This window comes from Jaculus jaculus, chromosome 1 (genome assembly GCF_020740685.1).
Source record: "Jaculus jaculus isolate mJacJac1 chromosome 1, mJacJac1.mat.Y.cur, whole genome shotgun sequence".
NCBI lineage: Eukaryota > Metazoa > Chordata > Mammalia > Rodentia > Dipodidae > Jaculus > Jaculus jaculus.
In genome coordinates this window covers 159,096,153-159,108,599 of record NC_059102.1, presented here as the reverse complement: position 1 = coordinate 159,108,599, position 12,447 = coordinate 159,096,153, and the positions used below count along the sequence as shown (strand labels likewise).

Genomic DNA, 12,447 nt, shown 5'->3' with positions numbered 1-12,447 from the left:
GAGTTCATTTGTAGTAGCTGGAAGCCCTGGTGCGCCTATTCTCTATCTGACTCTCTGTCACTGTCTCTCTCTCAAATAAATAAGTAAATGTATAAATATAAATAAAAAACAAGAATGTGTGCGTGACATGCATGTACCCTCAGGCCCAGCTTGTGCGGTGCTAGGACCTCATTTATGCTAGGCAAACACTCTGCCAACTGCATCCCCAGCCTCTAGCCTGTTTTTCAAATCATTTTTTTTTTCTGTGCTGCACGTTTTCGGGACAGAATCCTGGCTGGGAGCATCAGGGTGCAGAGTGATGGAGGCCTGGTTATGCAGATTCCCAGGTGCACATCCCTCTGTGGGTTTGGAGTTTACTCTGTAGTTTGATAAACAGCTCAACTCTGATAGGTATGTGTGTGTGAAGGGGACTGGTCCAACAATAGGGCTGGAGGTAGGACTTGGTGATAGGGTGCTTGCCTAGGATGTCTGAGTTCCTGGGTCTGGATCCCCAACATCAAAAACCCCACTATAGCTGGATGTGGTGGCGCACGCCTTTAATCCCAGCACTCGGGAGGCCGAGATAGGAGGATCGCTGTGAGTTCAAGGCCACCCTGAGACTACAGCGGGAATTCCAGGTCAGCCTAGGCTAGAGTGAGACCCTACCTAAAACAACAACAACAACAAAACACTAAATTTGTCATGGGGCGCAGCACACAGCACGGCACGCTATTTTGCTGTGTGCCTTAGCATTCAAAAAATTCCAAGGCACTGGGGCTGGAGAGATGGCTTAGTGGTTAAGGTTCTTGTCTGCAAAGCCAAAGGACCCAGGTTCGATTCTCCAGGACTCACGTTAAGCTAGATGCACAAGGTGGCACTTGCTTTTGGAGTTCATTTGCAGAGGCTGAAGGCCCTGGTGCACCCACTCTTTATCTGCCTGTTTCTCAAATAAAGAAGATTAAAAAATAATGTATTTTTAAAAAATTCCAAGGAAGAAATCTGCCCACTTAAGGATTACCTAATTTGGGCTGGCAGGTTTAAGGCATCGAAGACCAATACTAGTCAGGACTTCCTTATCTGATCAATTACTCCAGGACATTAGTGTTGACGTTAAGCCATCACTCTGGCCAGGTGTAGCAGTGCACACCTGTCATCCTTAACACACGGGAGGCCCAGGCAGGAGGGTCACTGTGAATTTAAGGTATAAGCCTGGGACACAGAGCTAGACCTGTCTCAAAAGCCAAACAAGGGCTGGGTATAGTGGGAGGATTGTTGTGAGTTCAAGGCCAGACTGAGACTACATAGTGAATTTCAGGTCAGCCTGGACTAGAGTGAGACCCTACCTCGAAAACATCAAAAAAATCAAAAATTCCAGGGAAGAATTCTGCCCACTTGACCCCACCTTGCAAACACACAGCTGGTGAAAATCGGGATGGCTTCCCCTTAAGTCACACTCTTGTGTAACCTGAGCCTCCCACCAAACATTTATACAGTAGGGACAAGGCCCAGGTTCTCTTGAGCACCAGATTGTCCTGCGTTTACCTTTCCAGGTGTCTGCTTCTGTACACATGAGGAGGGAAGATGGGGTCTTCATCACCAGCTGGCCTAACCACACCACATGGAACTCTGCCCCGTCAGGGACAAGACTGAGAATCCAGCGGGAACTGCTGAAATCCTAGGGCCCTAGGAGGTTGGCATTAAACCAAAGAGCCCGCAAACACTGTGAGAAGCTTTGGACACTGAGGAGTATCCTACCAGGTACACACTGACACGTGTATGTCACCTGGTTGGTCAAAATCCAACCTGGAACCTTTGTCCCTGCTGGGTTGGCCAAATCTGATTGTGTCTTAGCTTTAAACCACTCCTTTTTTTTAAGGGGAGGGGCTTGTTTTTTGAGGTAGGGTCTCAGTCTAACCTGGAATTCACTATGTAGTCTCAAGCTGGCCTCGAACTCACAATGATCCACCTACTTCAGCTGGGACTAAATGCGTGCACCACCAGAAACCCAAGGCCCTCTCAGTGAGGCACTTCTTGGTGCCAGCTTCCACCTTCCTGCAATGTCGGCACCATGGGACTCTTGCTGGCCTTGTTTTGTTTGTTGTTTGAGACAAGTTCTCGCTCTGTAGCCCAGATTGGCCTCAAGCTCCCAACCTTCTTACCTCTGCCTCCCAAGGCTGGGATTCAAGGTGTGCATCACTATGCCCAGCCCTCACTTGCCTTGCACTACTTAAGACCCTGCCGACGGCTGGCTTGGGCCTCCACATTCCCCCACTGGAACTGGGGCGTGGGGGAGGGGCAGCCTGCATGCTCAGTGCTCCAGAAAGTCGGCTGAAGGAACAAAATCTGTCGTTCATTGGACACACATTGATTACGCACCCACTATGTGTCAGGCACCGCTGAAAGGAACAGATGAATGGATGTAGCATCTGACAGGTTCTGCTCCACGCTTCTCCTCATCCGGATGTATGAACCTAGTGGTGCCCATCCTGCCTGCTGGAAGGCTGGCACCTGGCACACACTTCCCCCATTAGTGTGACAAAGGAGACAGGAACAAAGGTAGTAGAAGGGATTAATGTTTTTATTAATGGTCACCTACATTCACACCATGCATTTCTAAGATTTACATCCAAACATATTGTATTTACATGCAATGGGCAGGTTAGCGTAGCAAATTCAAACCATGGCTGCGGTGAGACTGTAGCTTGTTCCAAGTTAAATTAAATACACAATACTCTCACCTCCTCTTTGCAACGTGTACAAAAGTCCACTCTTCCTCCTTGTAAGGAATATAAAATTGCATTGATAACTGTGCCCATGAGGACAGTACACCAGAACATTCACGACCTGAGAGAGAAGCCCGAGTGCTAACCTGCCTCTGCTGGGGTTCACGTGACAGCGTGGGGCGACACGGCTTGACAGGGTCACCGCCAGGGCGGCTCAGGTGGCTGATTTACTCTCAGTGTATGTTTTCACCCTTTTTCCCCCCTTGCTTTTAAGGGGGAAAAAAGTATTTGGCCCTTTTAGGTGGGTTTTTTGTTTTTTCTTACAAAATATATATCCTTAAGACACCCATCTCCTGCAGTCACCACACACTCGCTTTTGTAATACTGGAGTAACAAAAGTAGGAAGTTGGCAGCCCGGTGGACGAGCAAAGTGGTCAGAAAAATAAATACACGATTTAAAAAACGGACAGCTAGGCTTGTCGTGACAGGTCAGAGGTGGCGGGGGTGCAAGGCGCCGCTCCGTGCTGCATCGTGTCTACATTAAATATTGAAGATGCCTGCGCATAACCGCTTTGTGGTCAACCAGGCGCTTTTGAGAAAGGCACTCCTGTTGAAAGACAGGACACGGGGACCTAGCACCCGTCACTTGCCACAACCCAGCTTGCTGTTCCTCCGCCTCTGCCTGCTGTGGAAGTGACAGGCGGGCTTCTGACAGGTGGGATGGGACCAGTGCCTGGGACCTGCGTCTCGCCCTTGTGAGCCCCCGCCAGAGGCAGTGGCCAGTGTCCCGCCCTGCCGGCCGCCAGCTTCGGCACGTGCCACACTGTATCCTTCAGCAGGGTCTCCCAGCTGCTTAATTGTGACCACCGTATCCGTCTTTCCCCTTTTCTGACCCACATCTGCCATTGCTTTTGTTGCCTAATGGTAAGTGGATGGCAGGCGATGAGAATCCAGCATCACTACTGAGAAGGGAGCAACGTGCTCACAGGCCCCCTGTGGACTTCGTGAAGGAAGTCTCCTGACAGCCCCTTGCCCTGGGGCCGCTCGTCTTTAAGGCACTGAAGACTCGCAGGGACAGTGACACTCGGAGGGTGGCGTCCCACTTGCTTCACACGCGGAGATGCAAATACAGGCAACTAAACAGACACTGGGGGCTGCCGACGGGGGACGCAGGAGCCCCGGGCTGGCGTGTTCTATTAGTGCATTACAAGTGTGTCAGCTAGGACTGCGGTCACCACCAGCTCCAGCAGCACGTCCTCTTTCCACCAGCCAGACGTTTAGACTGCTCCTGTGGAGCTAGATGCCCTCCAGCCCTGGGGATCCACTTGGTCACCACCGAGGAAGTGTGTCACTTCCACTTCCAGCGAGTGTGAAGCCACAACCCCACAAGTTCACGAACTCAACAGCATTTTAATTCCTTAACAATACGAAAGACTTCAGGGGACTGTACCCAGTATTCCTGAAGCGAGGGCTTCCCCAGAAGTAGTGGAGTCGCACGTCACACAGTGAACCCCACCGTTCTAGGGGAGACACAGACAGTGAACCCTTTCGGGAAGGAAAACTTGGGTTTTCTAAGAGCGCTTTTCCTCCTGAACTAAGATCAGGGTCAGTACCTATTCTTCATTTGGTTTGTATCAGAAGAGCCCGTTTTCCTTCAAAGAGGCCCAGAAGGGTTACTTTTTGGAGTTGGTGGTGAGGCTGAACAAGGCAATGATGTCCGCCATGGCTTGCCTGAGGTGCCTCCCAAAACGGTGTGAGTCCTGAGGAGACCAGAGCAAAGGGGAAGAGGCATTAACCCAGGGCATGGGGGTGCACGCCTGTAATCACAGCAGTCAGGAGGATCACTGCAGATTCAAGGCCAGCCTAGGATGCATAGGGAGACTCAGCAAGTGCTTTATCTACTGAGCCATCTCCCTAGCTTGGAAACTCCCACTTTTAAAAGGTTTTCCATTATTCATCTGACTCTGGGTTTAATCCAGTCTCCTTTCTGCCCACCCTCTGAGGTTTGGGCAAATGGCTGGATGACTGACCAACACATCCCATAGCACTAGAAGAGTGAACTTCCAGGGGTGGTGGGCTGTGTGTGTGAGGGGGTCTGATCCGAGGCCTCCATGTCATCCTCAAGTTCCAGAAAACACAGTGATCAAGTGATTCCAGCATTCTTGCCTAGTGTGAACTTGGCCCTGACTGAGGTAGCATCCTGAGATATTTGATATTGACCTCTGTAGCATCTGCTCTTACCCAGCCAGCCCTCCACAGGCTTTCAGATTCTGTATTCCAGGGAGTTAAGCCTGTATGCACCTATAATCCCAGCACTACTTGAGGATCCTGATAACCCAGGCTATAGGGTGAGACCCTATTGTAAAACAAACAAACAAAAAAAACTAAACCAGTCTGGGTGATCTAGCGCAATTAATAAAGTGCTTTTCTTGAAAGTATGAGAACCTTAATTTGATCCCCAAAATCCATGTAAAAAAAAAAAAAGACCTCTTAAGCCATATGAAAACATGAAAGGCAAAAATCGGAGGTTGCTTTGAGATAGTATCTCACTGTATAGTGACGTATAATCTGCTTCAGCAACCCAAGTACAAAAACAGTTTTCAGGGCTGGAGAGATGGTTTAGCAGTTAAGGACACTTGTTTGCAAAGTCTTACACCTGAGGTTCGAGTCCCCAGTACCCACGTAAAGCCAGGTGCACAAAGTGGGTGTGTGAGTCCGGAGCTCGCTTGCAGCAGCAAGAGGTCCTGGTGTGCCTAGTCTCCCTTCTCTGCTTTCAAATAAATTATTTTTTTTCAAAAATTTTAAAATTTATTCTTTGACCATTTCATCCATGTATATATTTGATTGTGTGTCTTTCCTAACCTTCTCTTATCCTCCCACTCCTGCTTTCTTTCTTTTTTAATTTTTTTGTTTATTTTTATTTATTTCAGAGCGACAGACAGAGAGAGAAAGAGGCAGATAGAGAGAGAATGAATGGGCGCGCCAGGGCCTCCAGTGCAAACGAACTCCAGACGCGTGCGCCCCCTTGTACATCTGGCTAACGTGGGTCCTGGGGAATCGAGCCTCGAACAGGGGTCCTTAGGCTTCACAGGCAAAGCACTTAACCATTAAGTCATCTCTCCAGCACTCAAATAAATATTTTTAAGTACCAGTTTTCTATATTAGAAGTGTATGTTTTTTGGGGAATGCCACCTACAGCTTAGGAAGGAGAATAGAAATGTGCCATTCAAGGAAGGCCACACATCCCACCACAACAAAGCACCAGGCGCCTCCCGCTGCAACGCATACAAGCGCACGCGCACACACATGTACGCAGCTTTCTTAGTCCACCTTCCAGATGCTACAGGGCTCCAGGTTTCTCCATATTAAGATTTCAAACCTTTGAGTAAAAGAAGGGTGGAGAAAGGCATGGTGGCACACACCTTTAATCCCAGCCCTTAGGAGGCAGAGGTAAGAGGATCACCATAAGTTCAAAGCCACCCTAAGACTATACAGCAAATTCCAGGTCAGCGTGGGCTAGAGCGAGACTCTACCTTGAAAAACAAAAACAAAAACAAACAAACAAAAAAAACCCCAAACAAACAAAAATAAAAATCTAAGGATGGGGGATAGGGTCAATCCAAATTCAAGATATTCTGAATAAGAAATATGAATGCCTACTTTTTTGGATAATGGCACATCCAGAAGCCATAGACTGTTAATAGAAAATTTTCAGTGCCAAGGATGGGATACCTTCCAGTGGGCTGTTGGCCAGGGAGGTCCCTGTTGCCTCTAAAACGTTACAGACTATTGCCAGTGCTCTTGGTTTCCCACCAGAAACAGATGGTTAGACTGTATTGTGAAGACTCCACGTGACTGGGCAGCAAGGTCACTGAGAAATCAAGCTGGGGCTGAGCTGGAAACCTCTTCCCTGTAGACCAGCCAACTGAAAGCTGGAAAAAGCTGCACTGCATGCAGCCCTATGAGAGATAGAGGTCATCAGTGGTGAAAACAGTAGACACTGGAAGCCTCAAGTTTGGCCATATAGACCAAATGACTGAGTGGAGGCAATAGTGGCATGTCTGCTCTGGGGGAAACCAACTGCTCTCTAATTGGACTGGAGGGTCACTCTATGGGAGGGAATACATGCCTGGTAATGAAAACCTAATCAAAAGCCTATGGTGGGGGAGGTCATGAGCCCTAGGAGTGTAAAGCCTGCTCTTGTCTGGCTAAATATATGTATTATGCTCACCAAACTGCCCTGTAAGCACTACACTTAATGTTCATATTCATATATTACCACTGTTCTCACTCTTGGTTAGAGAATCTTCTCTTTTCAGATGGCAGTGACCACTGGGATGACCCAAAAGGCACCATAGTGCAGAGAAGTGACAGGAGTGTCCAGCACTGAACCATCTCTGTCACACCCTCCAAGGCTCAGGGTCCACTGCAGAAGAGGTGGCAGAAAGAATGTAAGAGCCAAAGGAAGGCTACCACTCCTTACAATGTCCAGACAGAAATTGGCCTTGATATCCACAACCTCACAGTGCCTAGCAATAACTTTACAAGACCCTCATAATAGGAGAAAAAGATGCTGACATTAAAATAGAGACTAATGGAGAGAGGGAGGGGATATGATGGAGAGTGGAGTTGTGAAGGGGAAAGTGGGGGAGGGGAGGGAATGAATTATCATGGTTTATTGTCTATAAGTATAGAAGTTGGCAATAAATATTATACATTAAAAAAAAAGATTTCAAACCAGGGCTGGAGAGATGGCTTAACAGCTAAGGTACTTGCTTGCAAAGCCAAAGGACCCAGGTTTGATTCTCCAGGACCCACATAAGCCAGGTGCAGAAGGTGGCACATGCATATAGAGCTTGTTAACAGTGGGGTAGAAGCCCTAGAACACCCCTTCATTCTCCCCTTTCTCTCTCTCCCCCCTCCTTCCTTCCTTCTGTCTCTCAAATAATAATTATAAATATTAAAACAAGTTTCAAACCACTGCTACCAGCACAGGAAGGTGTGTAAAGCTAAATAGATATGCTTTTCACCTTTAAGCCCAGCACTCGGGACACAGAGGTAGAAGGATTGCCATGAGTTTCAGGCCACCCAGAGACTACATAGGAATTCTAGGTCAGTCTGGGTTAGAGCAAAACCCTGCCTCAAAGACAAAAAAAAGAACCAAACCAAATAAAAGTAGGTAACTGAACATTTGTCTGTTAAACATGTGACCCTTTATAGAAGAAAAATAGGGCTGGAGAGATGGCTTAGTAGTTAAGGTGCTTGCCTGCAAAGATTAAGGACTCAGGTTCAATTCCCCAGAACCCATGTAAGCCAGATACACATGGTGATACATGCATCTGGAGTTCATTTGCAGTGGCTAGAGACCCTGGTGTGCCCATTCTGTCTAATAAATAAAAAAGAAAAATAGGGGCTGGGAAGATAGCTCAGGAGTTAAAGGTGCTTGTATTCAAAGCCTACTGGCTGAGGTTCAACTCACCAGTATCCACATACAGTCATATGCACAATGTGGCACCTGTTCAGAATTCATTACAGCAGCAAGAGGATCTGGCGCACCCACTCTCTCTCTCTCTCATAAATAAATAAAAACTTTTTCTTCCTTTTGGCTTTTCAAGATAAGATCTTACTCTAGGGCTGGAAAGATGGCTTAGCAGTTAAGCACTTGCTTGTGAAGCCTAAGGACCCTGGTTCGAGGCTCGATTCCCTAGGACCCATGTTAGCCAGATGCACAAGGGGACACATGCGTCTGGAGTTCGTTTGCAGTGGCTGGAGGCCCTGGTGCGCCATTCTCTCTCTCTCTCTGTCTGCCTCTTTCTTTCTGTCTGTTGCTCTCAAATAAATAAATAAAACAAAAAAAAATTTTAAAAAAGGATCTCACTCTAGTCCAGGCTGATCTAGAACCCACTGGGTAGTGCCAGGCTGGCCTTGAATTTCAATGGCAATTCTCCTACCTCTGCCTCCCAAGTGCTGGGATTAAAGGCATATTTTGTTTGTTTTTCAAGGTAAGGTCTCACTCTAGCTCAGGCTGACCTGGAATTCACTATGTAGTCTCAGGGTGGCCTTGAACTCACAGAGATCCTCTTACCGCTGCCTCCCAAGTGCTGGGATTAAAGATGTGCACCACACCACACCTGGCTAAAGGTATATTTAAAAAAATACAAGAATAAAAAACAACAATAAAAAAGAAAATTCCTCCAACTTTGGAAAAAAGGAATTTCTTGTCATACTTACTGTCTCAGGGCTAGAGAACTTGGAAGAAATGTGGAAGTGGATGAAGTTCTCTCCCACAATAATGTATGACACACCATAGCCATCGTCAGCAACCTGTGGAACCAAAATATTAAGTTTTATCGGTGGGAAATGAGGCCACATCAATAGGGAGCTATTAGTGAGCTATACACAAGATTGCAAATGGGGCTGGGGAGACCAGATGGCTCAACGAGTCAAGCACTGCTACACAGCAAGAAGGGCTGAGTTTGAATCCTTAGCACGCACATAAAATGCCAGGCAGGTGGTACACACCTATGTAATCCCAGCGCTGGGGGGGGGGAGGGGGATAGGAATCTCAATAGCTTGCTGGCTGGCTAATCCAGCCAAATCGACTAGCTAGTCAGTAGTGAGTCCCAGGGATCCTCCTGTCTCCACCTCCCCAGTGCTGAGATGACAGGTACACATTACCTGTACCTACCTGTTCACTGAAAGACCCTGAACAATTGAGCAAGACACCTGATCTTGTCTGCTCTCCAAGTGCACCTGTGCGCATGCACCCTACACATAACACACTGCCCCACAAATGCATACACCTACCACACCCAAAACAACAAAGACTGGCTGGGCATGACGGTTCACACCAATAATCTCAGCATTCAGGATGCTGGAGCAGGAGGATTGCTACAAGTTCAGTGCCAGGCTGGGCTACACACACCTGAGTTTCAGGTCGCTCTGAAGACACTGAGATGGTCCTGAGGTCTGGTCTCCTAGCACCTGCTGGCTGCACTTACCGGCCCGAAGCCCCCTCCACTAGACACGTGATCTGGATTCTTGTCAAAGTCGAACAGCTCCACCTGCTGCTGAGGGGTCTGGCTTGTTGACAACCGCCAAGGCTCAGACAAAACCTGTGAATGAAACAAGAGCCATCCAGATTGAAGCCCCTTGTCCCCCGACCTTCTGCACCTGAAGACCCTAGTGGGGAGAAAAGAAGAGACCTGCTGGATACCAGAAGTCTGGCTCTCTCATACGCTGAGTGCCAGCTGGCTCAGGGCAGGGTGTCTACAGAAGGAATGCAGTACATGGTGGGTGGTCCTGCATGGAGGACAGGACCACCAAACAGCCTCTCAAGCAGAGATCTAGAAGAGGGACCACAGGAGCTGTGAGTCTACTCTTCAATAGTCAGGGGGAGTTTCAAGCCCATCATAATATAGCTTATCCTGAATTTTGCATTCAGGAGTGGTGGTGCATGCCTGTAAGCCCAACACTCAGGAGGCTGAGGCAGGAGGATCACCATGAGTTCAAGGGCAGTCTAGGCCACAATGTGAGACCTCATCTCAAAAGCAAAATAAAGACGGGCTGAAGAGATGGCTTAGCAGTTAAGTGCTTGCCTATGAAGCCTAAGGACCCCAGTTTGAGGCTCGATTCCCCAGGACCCACAAAATTTAATAAAGTCAGGTGTTGTGGCACATGCCAGTAGTCCCAGTTACCCCAGAAGGCTGAGACAGGAAAAGCACTAAAACTCCACCAGCCTAGTCAACACAGAGTGAGACTGTCTCCAAAAAATTTAAATTTTATTAATTTAAAATTAGACCATATTAAGGCTAGAGAGATGGCTTAGTGGTTAAGGCGCTCAGTGGTGTAAAAGCCTAAGGACCCAAGTTTGATTCTGCAGTCACCTGGCTGGAGGACGTGTACCTGGGCGGATCTCAGGGTCCAGCCCTAAGGTATGGGGTGGATTTGGAATTCCAGTCAAAAGATAGGCAGAGTGTTTGAGTTCTGCCTGGAGCTCCTGAAGTATGCCTGCTTGCCTGTGGTGGCTCCTCCCTCCCTCCCCCCCTCCTTCCCTCCTTCCCTCCCTCCCTCCCTCCCTCCCTCTCTCTCTCTCTGCTTGGTTCTGTAAGAGGGAGCCAGCTTCTTCTGCCATTATGGAACCTCCCCTCTATCTTCAATAAATTTCCCTTCCTCCATAACTGTGCCTGATTTGGAAGTTCATCTCAGCTACATGAGGCTGTCTCCTATAGTAATGGATGCTCAGAGCTCATCTCTTCCTGTTTCCCACATTACTTCTGTTCAGCTCCATGGCCTGTTCATTCATATCCCCCCTCCCAAGTCATTGGACCAATTCTGTTCCCACCAAGCCGGTTATATGCAGTGCCCTGAGCCGCTGACTTACTTCCTTCAGGAAGGGGGAGTCCACGGCAAGGTACTTGGATACCACATAGAGGCAGAAGAGATGGCGGTCAATGCCAGCGCCTGTCATAGCGAGGCGGTACAGGTGCTGATGTTTGTCAGATGCTATCTTAAACAATTTGAGCCTTTGTTCCATCTACGGAGAAAAAAAGAGAAAAAAGAGAGGAGGACACACATTAGACTTTCCGGTTATACAATCTGGTTCCTTTCCCTTTGGCAGTCTGGGCCAGAGTATATGGTGACCAGGATGCCCTGACTGATCCCTTCTGGCCAGTCACCCCTGTCCCAGATTCTAATCAAAAGGGCTGCCAAAGCCTGGAGAGGTGCTAAGTGCGCTTCCTGCACAAGCCGGAATGCCCATATATGCTGTAACCCCAGACCAAAAGGGGAGCAGAAACCCGAGACTCTTCTGAGCCCCACAAACCCTGGAAACAGTAAAAAGAGAAAGACAGAGAGTCATTCAAAAATATGACCAGGTGCAGGAGTGACAGACAAGAGGCACTCCGCTCTGGCCGCTGCATGAGTGTGAGGTGTCCTGCGGGTGTATGCAAGTGCGTGTGCCATACATCACACGTGCACACACATGCGGCGGGGGGGGGGGGCAGGGGCGGAGAGTGAGTTGTTGGAAAGCCACCCTGGTGGGGGGAGTCTTGCAGTTTCTTTTGTGTTGTTGAACAAACATCTGACCAGAAGCAGCTCATGGGGGAAATCGTTTATTTCAGGCTTACAGAATCCAGGGGAACCCCATCAATGGCGGAAGAAGATGGCTCCCTTCCATAGATCATAGCAGAGAGAACCTCCAAACAGCCAATAACCACAGACAGCCAGAGCTCAGACTTCCTTGAACACACCTTAGGGCTGGACTTAAGATCCAACCCCAGTGACAGATCCTTAACTTAATTAAAAATACCTCAGGGGTTGAAGAGATGGCTTAGCGGTCAAGGCACATGCCTGTGAAGTCTAAGGACCCAAGTTCAATTTTCTAGGCCCCATGTCAGCCAGATGCACATGGCGGCACGTCTGGAGTTCATTTGCAGTGACTAGAGGCCTTGGCATGCCCATTCTCTCTATTTCTCTCTCTCCCTCTCTCTGTTTCAAATAAATAAATAAATAAATATCAATCTTAAAAAAAATAAGAGGCAGCCAGGCGTGGTAGCACACACCTTTAATCCCAGTACTTGGGAGACAGAGGTAGGAGGACTGCCATGAGTTCAAGGCCACCCTGAGACTACACAGTGAATTCCAGGTCAGCCTGAGCTAGAGCAAGACTGCACCTTGAAGCCCCCCCCCCCAATAATAAAAATACCTTAGGCCATGGGTGGGATATATGTTCACAGTCAAGACA

The 12,447-nt window shown here is 48.3% G+C and overlaps 1 protein-coding gene across 1 annotated transcript in view; it reads right to left on the bottom strand.

The window, feature by feature from the left end:
• Positions 1 to 2,539: 2,539 nt before the first annotated feature.
• Cpt1a (carnitine palmitoyltransferase 1A) overlaps positions 2,540 to 12,447 on the bottom strand; it is an 85,371-nt gene continuing 75,463 nt past the window's right edge. Inside the window, exons 16-19 of the mRNA XM_045156738.1 lie at positions 11,086 to 11,238; positions 9,704 to 9,817; positions 8,934 to 9,026; positions 2,540 to 4,462 (exon numbers count right to left, since the gene is read on the bottom strand). Of these exons, the coding sequence (XP_045012673.1) occupies positions 4,376 to 4,462; positions 8,934 to 9,026; positions 9,704 to 9,817; positions 11,086 to 11,238 (447 nt within the window). The 3' untranslated portion in view covers positions 2,540 to 4,375. The remainder of the gene's footprint in view (positions 4,463 to 8,933; positions 9,027 to 9,703; positions 9,818 to 11,085; positions 11,239 to 12,447) is intronic.